At 53.9% G+C, this 17,594-nt stretch overlaps 2 protein-coding genes and 2 gene segments (V, D, J or C); 3 read left to right on the top strand and 1 right to left on the bottom strand.

The window, feature by feature from the left end:
• Positions 1 to 491: 491 nt before the first annotated feature.
• Positions 492 to 1,995, top strand: LOC121059464. The segment is given in 2 exon segments: positions 492 to 607; positions 1,496 to 1,995. Coding segments are annotated over 2 exon segments (549 nt in total).
• A 3,039-nt stretch (positions 1,996 to 5,034) lies between these two features.
• Positions 5,035 to 5,803, bottom strand: LOC121059538 (feather keratin Cos1-1/Cos1-3/Cos2-1). The gene has a single exon (XM_040536412.1). The coding sequence runs from the start codon at positions 5,786 to 5,788 to the stop codon at positions 5,474 to 5,476; it is 315 nt and encodes a 104-aa protein (XP_040392346.1). The 5' UTR covers positions 5,789 to 5,803; the 3' UTR covers positions 5,035 to 5,473.
• A 5,824-nt stretch (positions 5,804 to 11,627) lies between these two features.
• On the top strand, positions 11,628 to 13,050 carry LOC121059494. Its single transcript, XM_040536388.1, has 2 exons — positions 11,628 to 11,679; positions 12,127 to 13,050. Exons 1-2 carry the CDS (start codon positions 11,628 to 11,630, stop codon positions 12,804 to 12,806), a joined length of 732 nt encoding a protein of 243 aa, XP_040392322.1. The 3' UTR covers positions 12,807 to 13,050.
• Positions 13,051 to 14,706: 1,656 nt separating this feature from the next.
• On the top strand, positions 14,707 to 15,755 carry LOC121059532. The segment is given in 2 exon segments: positions 14,707 to 14,785; positions 15,282 to 15,755. Coding segments are annotated over 2 exon segments (390 nt in total).
• Positions 15,756 to 17,594: the final 1,839 nt, after the last annotated feature.

Below are 17,594 nucleotides of genomic sequence, written 5' to 3'. Positions count from 1 at the left end.
CCCACAGCAGCCCCTAGAGTGCTGTGCTCTGCACTTGGAGCTAGAACTCCACTGCCATCACACCAATGTTTGGGCAATTATGGAGCAGTGCTGGCACAGCATCAAGACACTTTCTCCAACCCCTTCAAAGCCAGGAAGTGGAGGGTGGGCAAGAGGAGGGAGGAGACATCGCCAGGGCAGCTGACCTAAACCAACCAAGGGGATATTCCATACCATGTGATGTCACACTCAGCAATTAAAGTTGGGAAAGGGGAAGGAAAGCGGGGAGCTCTCATTATGAAGACATCTGTCCTCCCAAATGACCGCTATGAGTATTGAGGCCCTGCTTCCCAGGAGAGGGCCAAACATCACTTTTTGAGGGGAAGTAGTGAATAATTTTCTTTTCTCTCTGTGCTTCCATGCGGCCCTTGCTTATTTTTCTCTCTCAGTAACATTTCTCGTCACTGAATCTCCCCTTGTTCCCCCAGCAGAGTCATTTCCGGCAGTTCTCTTCTCTCGGGGCTGGGAGGTGCTTTTCTGACTCTCTCTCCCGCAGCAAACAGGAGGGTCGGTCTCAGCATGCACCGCGGGTATCTCGTCCTCACTGCCTTCCTGGGGCAACTGCTGGGTAAGTGCTGGCTTTTAATCAAGACATAAATCTTCTTTCCCCAGGAAGCCTCATCAGCCTTACCAGGTTTATGTGGGGACCAACTCTTGAATCACAGGGAAAATGTTGGTAAATGTTGGCTCCCATTTCTGGTTCTTGGACTGGTTCCTTCAAGATGCTGTTATTCTTCAAAATGAGAAGAAAACACAGAGAGGAGAGACCTGAAGCGCGTCTCCTGCTTCTCTCGTCCTTTCATTCCATCTCTTTTCTGCCTCTCTCTTCTGGTCCACCTACTGTCACCAGAGAAGATGTCATTGGTCTCTGCAGTCCCTCATTTCTCCCTTTCCTATAGAAAAAGCCAGATTGTGTCCAGGTGGATACAGGGACATTAAAGCTCTCCTCCCATGGACATTACCAGGGTGTCCAGTCTGTCTTCTGCCTGATGTGTTCCTGCCATGGCCTCCAATGTCCTCCTGCTTGTCTGCACAGCCAGGGCTCCCTCCTGCCACCACTCACCTCAGCCTTGTTATATTGGTGGGACTTAGAGGCCCCTGAGATGACAGGGATGAGGAAGCAGGTTGAACCTTTTCCCAGTAGCTGCATGGGCGCCTCAACCTGCTGGGGGATGCTGGACCCAGCACACAAAGCCAGGCATGACAGGCTGTGCCCTGGTCCTCTGGGCAGAAGGAGAGCAGGCAGGAGGAGCAGGCACACAGCACAGCTCTCACAGGGTCAGCTCTGGCCAGGGAGCTCTGAGCTCTGCCCCCAAACCACCTTGCTGTGGCCAGGCCTCAGGACCTTTCAGCCCAGTAAAGGACAGGGAGACTTATCTCCCACAGGTCTGAATTCACTCCTCTTTGGCTGCCTGGAGATTTCCCCACAGAGCTGCTGACCTTCTCTTTCTTCCAGAAACCATGGGACAGGTGTCCGTCACCCAGCAAGAAGGACAAGTCACCGTGGAGCAGGGAAACACCTTCCAGACCAATTGCACATACCAGAGTTCCACAGTTGATGCGTTGCTCTGGTACCAGCAGAAGAAGGGACAAGCCCCTCAGCTGATTTCTTATCAAGCAGGAAAGGGCACCAAGCAGAAGGACCGTTTCACCACGGAGCTGAACACTGACGGGAAACACAGTGTTCTGCGGCTGAAGGAAGTTGAGCTCTCTGACAGCGCCTTGTACCTCTGTGCTGTGAGTGACACCCTGGTGCAGGGAGCTGCCCTGGCTGAGCAACAACCCCGGATGGGGAGGGGATGTGTCTGTGCAAGGCAGAGCTCTGGGATGGGGCCCTCAGCTCTCTCCTGGCTGCACTGCTTCCCCTGTTCACTCCAAGATCTGACAGCGAGATCCCCTTTCTCAAATGGGCTGGTGTCTGTGGCTGTGCAGAGAGGGCTGACCTCGACTGGCTGACCTGGACTGCAGGGCTCCACTTTCCTCTCTTCCCGGTCTGCCAGAATAGGGCAGAGCCTGCTGGGAGATAAGACTCCCTTGGGGGCTGGCTCTCAGCCCCTCAGCCCCAGCATGAGTAAATTCCTGCCAGCCCATGATAAAGCAGCTTGCTTCGAGCCCTGGCCAGCCCAGCCCAGAGACCCCTAGAAGTAGTCCTGACAGAGATTTGCAGGGTTCTTCTCTCTCTTCAGTGAGTCAGTCAATAAATTGGATTTGCATCCCAGCCACCAGGTTTTCTCCAGACCTTCAGCCAGTTCATGTCCAAAGCCTGTGCGTAAGGGACAGAACAAATAGAGCAGCCCTTAGTGCCAAAGGCCCAAGAGCTCTCCATGTTCATCACCGTAAGCAATCAGAGCAAGAGATAAATGAAGACCTACAGCCCACTGAGTTCGTTGACGTCTCCTCAGGGGAGCTGGAGGCATGTGTGATCATCCCCAGCCCCTGCACAGGGAGCAGTGTCATAGTGACCAGCTCCTGCGGCAGTGGGGCATTGCATGTCTGGGACAAGCTGGGTGTTCTGCAGGCTGCAAATGCCGAGACCTGGCAGGAGAAACGAGGCTGTGCTGATGAAGCTTCCTCTGTCTCACAAAGCATGCTCAATGTGGTGTTTTGATGTCCTCAGACTTGAGGAAACTCTTTTGTCTGCTTGCAAAGCAACCCGGAGAAAGAAAAGCTTGGCCCAGGCAGCTCCCAGCAGGGGGCAGCCATGGGCCCTCTTTCCTCTGTGCTCTCGGGGAAGGCAGCACCAGGCTCAGCCTTGTCTCAGCAGGGGTCTGATCTACCCCCGGGATCATTGCCCCAAGGATTCTCTGGACACATTGAACACCTCTGCAGGAACAATGCCTTCCCTCCTGTTCTTGTCTGGGAACATGGCTGGAGCTGATCTAACAGCTGTTAAATTCCAGGTTGAGAATCGGAATGATGCAATTAATATTGGAATAAAAATGTTCCATTAAGGAAAACATTTAAAACTTCTTTCTCATCATCTCCTTCTGAGCTTTCCGTGAACCTGTTCAGAAAAAGCTGAACTGGGAAATGTAGAGAATAAAAATACTTCTTAAATTTCATTTATTTTTTGTTTCTTTTGCAACATTCTGAAGCTTAATTTCTCTTCACTTTGATTGAAAAAAAATCACTGGGTTGATACTGATGATAGTGTATAGCAGTATTTCTGTTGTCTGGCTGGAATTTTTATGGGTTGGGAGCTTCTTTTACACAGAAAATTACTGTACATGATACAGCCCCGTGGGACATGAAGAAATCTTTCACTAGCAATGAAAAAAATTAATATTTCTTTTCAAAGATGAAATAAGAAATAAAAATAAAACGCTAATATTTCTAATGAAAGACCGTAATTTGTAGCTCACTTCCAGGAGGGTCATGAAGTGAAGAGTGGGTGGATGGATGCCTGGAGAAGGATGGACAGCTGTTTGTATGGCTGTCTCTATGGAAGTAGAGTGTGAGAGAGAGAGGGCAGATGGAGGGAAAATGAGAGATCAAGAGAAGCCATGAGAGGCAAGGATGAGGCTTTTTATTGATGTTTTCTGCTGCTCTTATTACAATCTGAAACCTCAGTCTGACATCATCCCCTTCTGAAACCTTAGAGCCATGGCAAAGGAGAACAGGACCTTTGGGACTGAATTCGTTCTTCTGAGCTTAACAGACCATCCCGGCTGGCACATCATCCTCTTTGTCATTACCTTCTCCTCATCTCTCTGAAGACTATGGGGAATGGCCCCCCTTTGTCACTGTGGGGAGTGACCAGCCCCCGAGTAGCCCAATGCACTTTTTCCTCAGCCCGCTCACCTTCTTGGAGAATTTGTACTCCACCACCATTGCTCCCCAAACACTGGAGACTTCCCATGTCATCAGGTGAACCATTTGTGTTTCCAGCTGCCTGGCATAGACATTTTTTCCCCTTCTCCAGGGTATCACTGAGTTTCTCATCTTCACAATGTTGCTCTCTGATTACCACACACAAGGGATTGCATTACACCTCAGTCATGAGAAAGAAACTCTGCTTCCTGCTCTCCTTCGGAGCACGGGGGTACCAGGAACACCATTGTCCGTTTCTGCTCTGGTGCTGGGCCTATTCTGAGCTTGGCCTGTGGGGCTATAATGCTGAGCAAGATCCTTGACTGTATCTGAACACTTTCCCTGTTCCCTTTCCCTATCCCTATCCCTATCCCTGTTCCCTTGTCTTTCACTCACCTGGATATCTGCACCCACAGAATGTCTTTTCTGGAGCATGGTGGGGCCACCTATGGGGCCTCTGAGTTCCAGGGCCTGATGAAAGCTGATCCATGCTTGGGGAAAAGAAAGCTAGACCGAGCAGCCACGAGTGTCTGGGCATCAGTCCCTGTCCTGGGCCTGCCTTCATAAGAAAGGAGTTGGGTTCACAGGGACTGGGGGCTCCAGTGTGTGGCCTGATGTGACTGGTAGCAGTACGAACTTGGGGATTCCCTCAGCCCTACACATCTTGGCAACAGCTGGGCCATGCCAGATGCTGTACTAAAGGGTGATAGGGAAGCACAGGGAAGCTCTACCTGCTCTCCATGCGCAGACATGATGCCCATGATCAGGTGGTGGAGGAAAGGTGAAAGTGGAGTAGAGACAGAGGGCCATCCCCAAGACAATTAACCATTCCCAGTTTCTGCAGTCCTTTGGGATCATCTTTATCTGAGACTCCATCCCCAGCACAGCTCCACCCAAAGCAAGAGGAACACTCTTCCCCAAGAGCTGGGGCCTCCAATGTCAACAGCACTTGTCTAGGCAGAGACGTCACAAGTCAAGGACTGGTATCCATTGGCTGTGGAAGAACTAGGCATGTCTTCCTCAGCTTCAACAGACAGTGCCTGAAAGATGAATTGCTGCAGTATGTACCACCCTCCAGTGCCTAGGGGAATGGAGCAGTGCCCTCAACCTATTCCCACTAAGGAATGGTTTTCTCCCTTGGCCATCTGTATGCAGAGGAAAAAACCACACAGGGACACACTCAGGGTTGCTGCAAATGTTTATCAAGTGTCAGGAGGGAAATGAGGTGACTCCAAGAGGAGGCCCCGAGATCATAGCACAGCAGGAGCAGACAAAAATCTGTTCAGCTTTTCCAGTGGCAGACTTGCAACAGGGCATCAATCAACCTGGCCCACAAGGGGAGAGGGGTAGCAGGTCACTCCAGGCTGGTTTCTGGGGGCCTCACGGAAAGCAGAGGGCAAGAAAGAAAAGAAAGAAAAAGAGTGTGTGGAAAACAGGATAGGTGTACATTGGCCATGTTGTCATAGAATCCAGGCTGGCCCCTTCCTGTCTGTCTTTACAGGACAAGCCAGAGATGGTCAGGTCCTCTTAAAACAACAGCACGAGGTCTGTTCTTCCATTCATTTTTGTCCAGCAGCATGTTCTGAGTTCCTGGGGTCCTGGTCTGGGGCACTGTCTGGCATCTTTAGCAGGGGCGGCACCTGCTGCCACAGTAGCGGCTGGTAATACAGGAGAGGTCACAGCAGCCAGAGTTGATGGGGACTCCATCACAGCTGAGGATGCTGCCAACGGCAGCGGAGGTGGAGGATCCCACAACGGTGTTCTGCGGGAAGGAGCTGAGGATGGGGCCGGGCAGGGTCACCACCACAGGAGAGGGCTCAATGACGATGGTGGAGTTCTGGCACTGTCTGACGCAGGGCTCGTTGCAGCTGCTGGCCAGCGGGGTCGGGCCACAGGGCTGGCATGGAAGGCATGGCCGGCACTGGTCGTAGCAGGACATGTCTGGGGGCAGGACGTGCACCTGGGAGAGAGGGCAGGGAGGAAGCAGAACATGGGCATGCATGAGGAACAGCCTGTCACCACACCCCGAGGGAACCAAGGCACAGGCAGTGCTGTGAGCTGGAGGCTGTGCAGGGATGTGCCAGGGCTTCTTGGCCTCATCCTGCCAGAGCCCAAAAAGAGCCACCAGAGCCTGGCTCTAGGCTCCAGCCCAGGAGCCATCATACTAAAGGCCCAGTCTTCCTCCATGACAAACCTTCTACCCCTTGACTCTCCCACAACCAGCAGCCCCAAGATTTGGCATGGAACACAGCTGATAGCAGCTGAAAGGTCCATGGAACTGAGTCCTGCTTTTGGGGAATGAGGGGGACAAGGAGGGGCTTCACACTCACCTTGTTCCGAAGGAGAAGAAGGCCAGAGAAGTGGATGAGAGAGCACGGAGATGGGCTGGCTTTTATAGTGCGCCTTAGCTGCCCCATGCCCAGAGGCATCCCTTGAAACAGGGACTACTTTCTGACAAGCTACTCGTGCATGCAAAACATCCCACCTAATGATATGGGATGTGTGTTGCCTTCCTGTGATGCTGTTTTTCATTTCCTGCTTTATGCCCTTTCCCCAAAGAAGGCAACTTCTGAGTGGCAGGTAGGGAGGCCCAAGTATTTCCAGGCAACACACGTCAGTGTGGGCAGAAGACTCAGCTCATGTGCTGGAAGAGTCCAGGAAAGGCAAATGAGGTCAGCTTGGGTGACTCCCTAGGGGCTCTCTGGGGCCCTTTTGGCTACAGGTGACCCAGCTCCTGCCTGTGACCCTACCCCTCCTGACACTGCCCTCAGGGAAAACCTGCTGGCCTGTTTTGCCTCCTCCTGCTCTGACCCACGGATATCTGTATGGGGGGAGAGGTTGTGCAGGGCCCTTTCTGGATCACAAAAGAAAGGCCCAACAGGACGTTGTCTGTTTTAGTTAGAAGGAATAAGAAGATGAATGTAGACAGAAAGTAAACCTTTCATGGGCAGGTGACCCTGCCTTTTACCAGCATCGGACAGAGCCGGGTGGGTTTTCCCTAGACACACAGTGCAGATCCTGTCCATAGAGAATTCCTTCTTCACTCCCATAACTTCATGCCTCTCATTTATTTAAAAAAAAAATAAATAAAATCGTACACCTCCCCCTTACATGATGCAAGCTTCTTTCTGTCATGACACCCACCAGTGATCAGTAGGGGCACTCCAGCACTTTCCCTTACCACTGCTACTCAGGCTAACAAATGGGATTCTCAGGCTTCAAGTGCAAGGCCCAAGAAAGCTGACGTTGTCTTGTCAAGAGCCCTGGCTCCAGTGCCTTCTGCAAGGCTCCCAGTCCACCTCCCCTCTCTACCACATCAAACCATGTACGTTGCCTAAATGCTGTCCAGAATCTTTGCTGCACACTGTGTCACATTCATGCACATGTTCCTCTCTTGTGGGCACTTGCCTGTACTGGGGCTGCCTGGGACACAGTTAACGTTCCCCACAGCAGCCCCTAGAGTGATGTGCTCTGCGCTTGGAGCTAGAACAGCATTGCCATCACACCAACGTTGGGGTATAGTGGAGCAGTGCTGGCACAGCATCAGGACTCTCTCCAAGCCCCCCAAAGCCAGGAGGTAGGGGGTGGGCAAGAGGTGGGGAGGGGACATCACCAGGGCAGCTGACCTAAACCAACCAAAGGGATTTTCTGTACTCGAACACTCAGCAGTAAAGATGTGAAAGGGGAAGGAAAACCAGGGGTGGGCATATTGAGTCTGTGCTTCCAAACACATGGACAAACATTACTTGCTGATGGGAAGTGGAGAATAAATTTTTCTCAATTTGTTTCCAAATGGCCTTTGCTCATTTTTTTTTCTTCTTCTTCCTTCTTTTCTTCTTCTTTCCTTCTTTTTGTTTTCTTTTTTTTTCCTTTAATTATGTTATCCCTATGTCAACTTCTAAGCCCTTTAGCTTAAATCACATTCTCTCCCCACAGCTTCCTTTCAGCAGGGGGTGTGAGAGAGCTGTGCGGTGGAGTTTAGTTGGCCATCAGTGTGAAACTATGACAGCCTGTGTGCTGGACTGGTGCAAGTGTCTGTGGGTGCAGTCTTGCATGATTCCACGCAGGTGTGCATGAGCAGGTGTGTGTCTGTGAGAACTGTGTGGCCCCCCTCACAAGAAAATGGGATGGTCACCACAGGGCATTCTCCACTGCTCTGTCCATGAGCTCCAGAGAGCAGCCAGGGCAAGAAGGAACCTGAGAACAGCTGAACAATCACAGAACAAACCCAGCCCAAAGTGCCCACAGCACACATGCTGAGATGCGACCTTCTGTATCTGTAGCCCACTGCCTCCCAACCCTAGGAAGTTCACTGCCAATTTCAGTCCCCAACAAGGATGGGCCCACAACAGTTTGGATCCTTACTTCAATTCTGTAACACAAGATTCAGAGTGTAAGAGCATGGTGGCAGTCACCCCTCCCTGCCTGTCCAGACCAGGACACAGCTGCACTCCCCATGGCTAGAGAGTTCAAAAGGATGGTGTTAGCTTTATGTACAGGGAGACAGGCTGAGAAATCCTGCCCTCTTTGAGCAGGCCCAGCCCTACGTAGATCTGCTGCCGGTGCGGTGTCAGTGGTGTCTGGGGTGGGACAGAGGTCCCCATAGGGAAACCAATGCCACGCATACTTCTGTGGCTCATGGGCCTGGAGCTGAGTCATGCAGGGGCTGAAACCTTGGGCAGAAGTGGCATTGAACCAGAGGAACATGGGTCCTATTTACCCTGAAGGCGGTCAAGTCCTGGAGCAGATTGCCAAAGAGATGCTATGGGAGCTCCATCCTTGGAATACTTTGCCTGGACTTGATCCTGAGCAACCTGATCTGATGAGACCTGCTCTGAAAACAGGGTTGGACTACGTGCGTGCTGGAGGTGCAGCCTGTGATCCTCTGGAGGGTTTCTCAGATGACCTCTCATTCGGACTGCTCAGGAAGCATGGGGCAACATGCACAGTCACCACATCTCAGCCTTGGAGGGATGCTGTTAACAGATCACTGTTTCTGTTAATTCCCACTGTGACCCTTGATCACATACCGATATCATTCATGACATCAAAAGCGGGTGGAGGGAACAGCACTCATGCACACTGCTGCTCATGTAGAAAGATGCATGAACTCATGGGTGCACTCACAGACACTCCTGGATGCATACTGAAGTATATTTGGGCACACACAGACAGGTACGTGTGCACACAGCAAACAAACAAATACTGCTCTCCTGAACTCCAGGGTTCTGATCTGACTTTCTCCTGTCTCTGAAGGAACATCCTGGCTTGCTGAGGCCCTGCTGTGTTTTTCCTCCAGAAGATATCAAGTGGTGGAAGACCATGAATCCTGAGCAGCAACTCCATCTCCTCCTTCCTCCTGCCCCTGGTATCTTCCCACAGGGGTGAGGGGAAGGTCTGCAGAGTGGTTTCTTTTGTTGCTGCTGGGTTTGTCTGAGAGCTGAGAGCTACTGCTCTTCATTCTGGACTCAGCCATCTACCTCTTGATCCAGACTGGGAATACACTTGTGATGGTGGAGCCCAACCAGCCCTTGCATCCTTCCGTGTAGTTTATCTTTGGAAACCTCCCATTCACTGACATGTGCCACGTCTTGGTCAGGATGCCTCTTATGCTTTTAGATGCCTTCTCTGCAGATAGGACAATTTACTTTTCCAGCTGTGTGCTCTGGCTCCTCTTCCTCCACTAGTGGGCCTAAACTGGGATGTCGCACTCATGGCCTATGACCAAGCTGTGTGCATCTAGCACCCACTGCAGTACTCCAGTCTGGTGGGAGGCCTGTGGGCTGAGCTCCTGCTCCCCTCCTTGGCACAAGTGGCGCTCACCCTTCGTTTGCCCTGCTCTGGCCCTACACAATCACAGCTTCTTCTGGGACTTGCTATCTGTCATGCAGCTGGCTTCTGCAGAGAGCTTCTGGATTGGTGTGCTCCTTGACTCCAACAGCGCCACCAGTTTTCCTGTCCTCCTTGAGCTCCTGCAGGGTGCTCCTGGTCTCCCTCTGAATGTAGTCATGTGAGGAGACACAAGACACTGTCTGCTAACTCTCACTTGGCTGCACTTGTATCATGCCAGGGGCTATGTTCCCTCCTCTAAACAAAACCCATTCCCAATGTCTCCCTCAACAAAGTGGTGTCCATCTTCTCCAGGGCTGTGATGCCCCTGCTCCATGCACCAATCGACAGCCTAAGGACCGAAAAGGTAAAGGAAGCCATGGGAAACCTGAGAAACAGAGGGAGGTTGGTTGTTTGTTTCCTCTGCTGTGTTCTCTGCCTCTCTCTGTCTCTGGGTTCTCTCTGTTTCTCACAGCTGGAAAATGGAGGTCTTGGGGAAGCTGACATCACTGCTTCCACAGCAGCCCTTATTTTCTTTCTTACCTTTCAGCTACTCCCTCCTTGTTTCCTACCCTAGAAGCAGCCCTTCAGCACTTGCGAGGGCGGCAGAGAGAAAGAACAGCAGGAAGCTGGAAACAACACACAGGGATACAAACCTGACTGACAGATGACGAGGGAGGCAGTGAGGAGACCAAATGTGGGCAGTCACACCACTTGGGGGGCGTACACGGGGCTGTGGATATGTTTATGCCACTGAGGTTCTAAGATCGGGGACCTTGTCAATTGGGATGCTAAGAAAAGAGGAGGCATTCAACAAGCATACAGAGACCGAGACCAGAGAAAACAAACACAGAGGCAATGACAAGAGACAAACCTCACCATTCACACCAGTTGTTGGCCTATCAAGAAACTACAGGTGCCACTGCCAGGAAGATCAGCCTGGGCCTTGCATCTCCTACAGCTGTGGGCCAGGACACAGGCTGGGATGGGTGCAGGACAGACCTATACAACCCCATGAGGGGATGTGCAGGGCAAGGGGAGCCAGGAGGAGCACACGAGGGCAGACAGAGCAGGGTGTAAAAGGGGCTGCTCCATGCACTTGTGTGGCTGGGCCCTGCATCTGAGCACTGTTGTCTGTCCTGTCCTCTTCTGGAATCTTTCCTTACCTCTGCGTAATCTCGCTCTGTCCCATGTGCATGTGTGCTGCAAGGAGAAAGTGCCAGCTGCTGGTGGAGCAGCAGGAGTGGATGTGGCACCAGGTGCTGGAGTCAGACTGGGGGTGAGGCCACCCCTGGCCTGTGCTGTCAGCTGCTGGAGCCAGGGGGTCTCTGTGCAGCTCCTGGAGCAGGGAAAGGGGGTCTCTGCCTCCAGGCAACTGCGGCAGGAGTGTTTTGGGTCTCCAAAAGCAGCTGCTGGGCGTACTGGCCTGGGTGTATAGTCCTCAAACGGGGTGTGCTGGACCTTGTCTGTGTGTCTCCCAGATATGTGCTCAGCTTCGATACCATTCGAGCTGCTGGCAGTGCCAGCCACAGCTGGGGAACCAGTGCTTCTCATCAACACACGACCAGGCCTAGTCCACCCAGGGCTGCTGCCCTTCACCTGCCCCTCTTGCTGGGGACGCTGCAGACGGGCAGCTGCTTTCTCCATTCCCTCTCCCCCTCCCACTCCTTTCCCCTCCCCTCTCCTTGTCCGTGCCAAAGGAGCTGCCTCAGCCTTTCCCCACACGCCTCCCCGTCCCGGGCTGGGCTGCAGGATGGGCAGAGCCCCGCTGGCAGCAGCCCAAGCCCTGCCCGCCCACAGGCGCCCAGCACTCGCAGCCCGGGCCAGCCCTCGAGCGGCCCCGGGGCGGAGCTGGCGGCGCCGGGCGGCGGCGGCGAGGAGGAGGCGCCACGGGCGGAGCAGGGCCGGGGCTGGCGGGGGCAGCGCGGCGCGGGCGGCGGAGCGGCGGGATGCGGCAGGGCCGGGCCGCAGGGCTGGCGGGGCTGGCCGCGGTGCTCCTGGGTGCGCGGGGCTGCCGGCGGCGGGGACGAGACGGGGGCTGCGGGGGGCCGGGGCCGCCCTCGCTGCTGGCCCGCCGGCTTCTTACGGACCTCGCTCCCCTCTGTCCTCCCTCTGCAGCCATCCCGTCTGCCTCCAGCGAGCTCAGCCGGCCGTTCCCTCCCACCTTGCCTTGCTCCCTGCCTTCCTCCTCTCCTTTCGGCACACCCCCACTCATTCCTGCCTGCTTCCCTTCTCCTCCTGGCTCGGCTCGGACCCTCCTTCCAAACAGCCCTGCTCCGACCTGGTCCCCAAATAACCATTCCCAGAGAAATGCCTTTGTGTGCTTTCGTCTGAGAAAATGCTCCCATCAGCTGTCAACCGTTTTCGACTCCCCTCTCCCCCCCTCATGACATTTTCAGTAGCAGAAAAGCCCTTTTCTGAGTTTTCTCCTTCTTGTCTTCTTGGCAGTGGCTGCAGGGAGAGCCCAGGTGCAGCAGGAGCCGTGGGCAGAGACCAGGGATGGCACCGGCATCAACATCACCTGCTCACACCCCAACATCCAGTCAAACGACTACATCTATTGGTACCGTCATCTCCCGGGCCGAGGCCCCGCATTCGTCGTGAGGGCTTATAGTGGGTCCCAAGATGTGACGGACCTAGCAGGGCGGCTATCGGTGGCAGCAGAGCGCCGGTCCAGCGCCCTGTGGCTCGCCCAGCCCCGGCTTCGGGACGCGGCGGTGTATTACTGCGCCCTGAGAGCCACGGGGAGAGGAGCCGGGGCTGCGGCCGGGCAGGAACCGTGGCGGGCGGTGCCGGGCGTGTGTGGCGGGGGCGAGGCAGGGGCACAGCCCCCAGGGGGCGATGCCGCTCCGCCCGCCGGGACCACGTCGCCCCGCAGCCCCGGGGGGGGCCCCGCCAGCCCGGCCCCTCCAAGGCACTTCAGTTCTGCTGGAAGGGTCTGGAGCCTGGGTACAGCTGAACGGAGATGGCACCAGCCTGGCAGAGGCGTGTCCAGGGAAGAGGCACTGAAACACAGCTCCTTTCTCCTGAGCCCTCCTTTTCCTCACGCTGCAACAATCACCCTCTGGTACTGCCAACTTCAGGCCCCAACAAGGACCGTATCAGGACAGTTTGGGTCCTTGGTTTAATTCAGGGTAACAGTGTTAGGAGTGCCTCAGCGTGGCTGTCCATTGACCACCTTGGGATGTATAGGAGAAGCAGACTGCTGTGAGGCTCCTGCTAGTGCCTGTCAGTGAGGGATTTCCACCCCTGGACACTGCCAGGTCCTCCTGGGAGTCAGTGCTGGAGCCAGGCCCATCTCCTCACACCTGTCTATAAAGGCCTGCCAGCATTGTCTCAGAAATGCATCGCAGAGGGGACAGATTCCCATCCAGCCCATGTCACGCTGGTTCTCCTGAAGGCAAAGGGGCAGCTGTCGCTCCTCCACGTGTGGGATTTCACAGCAAAGGGATCACACAGTGCCAAGAGTAAACTGATCCCCCCCTTGCGCCAGAGGAATGCTCAGCATCTGGAGTGCTTCAGCATGGCTGACCATCACACACTACGTTCATAGTTCCTGGGAGCCCTTCCCAGAGGCCCTGACCAACAGCTTTGGCATGGACGGCACGTTCTGCCTGAGTAGCAGCTGGCAATGCCAGAGACATCCAGTCCTGCTGAATGCTTTCATTAAGGCCACGAGCAGTCAGGAAGGAGGGCACCCTTGGCCAGTTTGTGCATGGTCCCCAACCGGGGCACACAGGTGGTGACAGCGTAGGTGACAAGGGGGCTTCGGAGAATGCAGGAAGGCTGGAGAAGGGGGCTGACCAGAGCCTCAGGATGGTGCAAAGGAGCAAAGAAAAGGATTTTCCTCTTGGGCAGGAAGCACCCCCAGAGTAATGCGGGGTGGGGGCTGGCTGCCGAGGAAGCAGAGCCTCAGGAAAGGGTTTTGGGTGCAGGAGGCACCCAGCCACACATGAGCCAGCAGCGCGCCCTTGCAGCAGAGGCAGCCAAGGGCCTGCGGAGCTGGGGGGGTCAGGGGGTGCCCCGCAGTGCGTGGGGCCGGGCAGGTGGGGCGGGGGCGAGGCGGGGGCACAGCCACAGCCGGAGCCACGTGGGGGCGCTGCCGGTGCTTGGAAGTCCCCTTGCAGGGCCTGGAGTTAAACAGCACGGGCCCGAGGGAGCATCGGAACAGCCACGTTGGGTTTCCTCCGTTTTCTGCAGTGGTCACGTTTCAGGAGCTTGTTGTACAGGCTTTGTCCCAAGCCCAAATGCAGCACCTCTGGCGCTGAGATGACGTCCTGGCAATGCAACAAATGTCTGTGCTGGACACTGCCTCTAGTGACACCTTTTGGAACCTTGGATCTTGCCAAGGGACTGAGTCGTTGAGGAGTTTGCTGCACTAGTCAGCGCTGTTGAAGGTCTGCCCTTGGAGCAGGATTCACTCCTGTGTGTGTGTGCAGAGGTGCTGACTGCTGAGCAGAGGGCTGTGGTGGGGCGTCCTTCCCTGCCAGAGGGAGAGTGTGGCTCTACTTGGGGGTTGGGTGGAGGGGGGGAGGCAATCCCATCTCCACTGACAGCAGAGCTGGGTGCAGGCCTCTGTGTCTGGCCGGGTTCAGGATGGCAGGGGGAGGCCACTGGGGACACTTGCCCCTTGCTGGGGCTGCCCACCTGCCAGAAGGGGCAAAAAGAGGGAAGCACGCAGTGGCCATGTTGGTGTCCTTTTGCCTTACTGCTGACCAAGTGAAATGTCCCAGCCTTCACAGGCCTGCAGCTGTGAGCTAACGGCACAAGTGTGAAGCTCACGGTGCTGGAAAACCTGTGACTGGCAATGGGGAACCTGGGGCACAGCAAAGATTGGCTGGATTCCTTTCTGACTGCTTTAACCACTGGTCCATCCCTCTCTTGAGAGCCTTGCTGTGGCAGAGGTGTGCCCCAAGGAGCAGCAGGGGGAGAGCTTTGCTCCACCCTCTGTGCTGAGGTTCAGAGGCTGCTTTGAGCTGGCAGAGGCAGAAGTGAACTCGCAAGCTTGAGCTCCCTCTTTCCAGGCACTCCATGGGCACCCTGTGAAGGCGAGAGCGTGACATGGTCCTGCTTTTCCTGGCAGCCTTGATGGCACTGTCAGACTTTGGTGAGATGTGACATTCAGGAGGGCAAGCCAGGGACAAGATGGCATCCCCTCATTTCTGGAGGGGGGAAATTGGAGTCCTGCCTCCCTGGAAGAACTGCAAGTGCTTTCTGTAGGGAGAGCAGGGGCTGAAGATCAGTACAGGAGACGGTCTGAAAGATGTCAGGGGCAACGAGTGTACAGGGACGAATGAGCATCTGCACGTTTCCTTTGCAGATGCCTAGCATTCTTACATGCATTGTTGATAGGTATGTATGGACTCAAAGCCTGGTGAGGTACTGCTAAGAAGTCGGTAAGCTGACAGACTTGGGTATGGGAATTAAACAGCACCTGCAGAAAGAAGAGTGCATGTGTACTTAGCTCAGCATTTTACAACCCGTGAAAAGGGAGATGGAGAGAGGAGACAATGAGCAAGTTGGTGAAATGAGAGACACAGGAGAGAGAAGAGGAGAACAGATAGACCTTCAAGCAGTGCTGAAATGCTGTTCTGTCTTTGCAGGTCATGCACAGGACTCTGTGCTGCAGTTTGCACAAGAAACTGCCATCCAGGTGGGACACAACGCTACTCTGCACTGCAATTTCTCCACCAGCAGCTCTCTTCCCTACATCTTCTGGTATCAGCAGCGCCTGACCCAGTCCCCTCAGTTCTTGCTGCAGGTGAGCAAATTCAAGCCTCATGTGCATTCTGGGAGGATCTCCTCTGTGCTCTCCATGGAGAACTCCCAGGTGCTTCTCCACGTGCAAGATGCCAAGCTCCAGGACAGCGCTGTCTACCTGTGTGCACTGAGCCCACACTGGTGCCTGCAGCATGCAGCTTTATACAGGAAGGTGCAGGTGCTGTGAGGAGCAGCTCCCTCTCATCACAGTTTGCATGGAGCTCTGAGCTGAGCCTGCCCAGCAAGGACACGTGGGGCTTGTGGTGAGCCAGGTGTGAGTGGCAGCCCCTGCTCCTGATGCCTGGCAGTGTGGTTAGCATAACCACATATGTTTTGGCTGTTGCAGAACAGTACTCAGACGAAGTCGAAGACTTTTCAGCTTCTCACACTACCCTCCACCAAGGAGGCTGGAGGTGCAGATGAAGGTGGGAGGAGACACAACCGGGTAAAAAGTCCAGATTTGTTACCCGGTGTACTATGAGCCAATCCACACACAAGGTCAAGAGATTGTTTATTTCAGAATAGTGCAAGTCTGGGTACCTGGTGGTTTCCCACAAACCTAACAGCCCTTAAGACTTTCCGTTCAGCTTTCATAAAACCCCTTCTCGATACATTTGCATGTTTGTACAATCCCCACCCCTCAGAATGGTTACATGATTAGCACAGTGCTGCCATGACAGAATCATTCTGCGCATCCTCAGAGAGGAAGGGTCCCTTGTTGGGCCGGGGTCTCCCAGCACAGGGGCGTGATTTTTCCTCTTGTAATTAGGATAGTACACAGTGAATTCACACTAGAATACTCGTAATCTTTGTTTTTCAGCTGTCTATTCATATTGCGTTGCTAGGTGATATATTCAAGAGCCAAATGGAGCCGAACTCTTCTTGAACAAGTAAAAGAACACAGGGCAATGTCCACAGTCTGGAACATGAAAAATTCGAACTAGAAATTGTGACTTTAATTGCTTTTCTTGAGGGTGGATTGTGAATGTAGATGGATGGCAGCAAGTGTGGCCTTCCAGTACTGATTAAAATACCATTAGTTGGAGGTAACACAAGAAAGAAAAAGGGAATAGCATAGGCAAAGTTTTTTTCTGATGCTGGGAACCCTGAGTTATGGAGCTGTACTGGGACTGCCTGGGACAGAATTAACGTTCCCCACAGCAGCCCCTAGAGTGCTGTGCTCTGCACTTGGAGCTAGAACTCCACTGCCATCACACCAATGTTTGGGCAATAATGGAGCAGTGCTGGCACAGAATCGAGATTCTCTCCAAGCCCCATAGAGTCAGGAAGTGGGGCGATGTGCAAGAGGAGGGAGGAGACTGCCAGGGCAGCTGACCTAAACCAACCAAGGGGATACTCCATGCCATGTGATGTCACACTCAGCAATTAAAGTTGGGAAAGGGGAAGGAAAGCGGGGAGCTCTCATTATGAAGACATCTGTCCTCCCAAATGACCGCTATGAGTATTGAGGCCCTGCTTCCCAGGAGATGGCCAAACATCACTTTTTGAGGGGAAGTAGAGAATAATTTTCTTTTCTCTCTGTGCTTCTATGCGGCCCTTGCTTATTTTTCTCTCTTACTTTTCCCTTATATCAGTTTCTTTCTTCTCCCCTTCTTCTGAGCAGGGGGAGTGAGAGAGTGGTTGTGGTGGAGTTCACCAAAGGAACATAAGACAGACCACTTGTCAGGGCAAGGCACACGCTGCAGATCCTGCTCCTGCTGAGATTCACTGGCATTGTTATCTTTGGAGATTTTCTGGGATTTTGTGTAATTCTTCTTAGAAATGGACAACTCTGTTCATCAAACAACACGTTGCTTCACTCCTACAGACTCACCACATGCTCACTACCATGTGCCAAAGGATGTGGACAGCACAGCGCTGGGCAGCACAGCAGAGCTCTGTGGCACCTCAGGTGATCCCAAACTTCTCCATGAACAATCTCCTTCTGTATCGGGCCACCACAGGCAGTGAAGTGGATTCACTGCTTCGTGTGGTAAATTTTTTTGGAGAGAGGGAGAAAGTTCACACTGCCTGGGTGGTATGAAAGGAACAGTTGGGGTCTGCAGGGCTTGGAGTGTCATTCCTTTGGGTGTCTGAAAGCTCCACGTTTGAGGTGTGCTGAGGGAGGTATGGGGGAAGACAACACAACTAGCCAG

Source organism: Cygnus olor, chromosome 25 (genome assembly GCF_009769625.2).
Source record: "Cygnus olor isolate bCygOlo1 chromosome 25, bCygOlo1.pri.v2, whole genome shotgun sequence".
Lineage (NCBI taxonomy): Eukaryota > Metazoa > Chordata > Aves > Anseriformes > Anatidae > Cygnus > Cygnus olor.
Note: the sequence above shows the minus strand (reverse complement) of the source record. Positions and strands in the feature narration are given on the sequence as shown.

What these genes read in the sequence shown, in the direction of transcription:
- LOC121059494 (XM_040536388.1), top strand. Translation starts at nt 11,628, where the DNA reads ATGCGGCAGGGCCGGGCCGCAGGGCTGGCGGGGCTGGCCGCGGTGCTC. An exon ending in GCTGGCCGCGGTGCTCCTGG is followed by an intron (nt 11,680 to 12,126) that starts GTGCGCGGGGCT and finishes TCTTCTTGGCAG; the next exon opens with TGGCTGCAGGGAGAGCCCAG.
- LOC121059538 (XM_040536412.1), bottom strand. Translation starts at nt 5,788, where the DNA reads ATGTCCTGCTACGACCAGTGCCGGCCATGCCTTCCATGCCAGCCCTGT.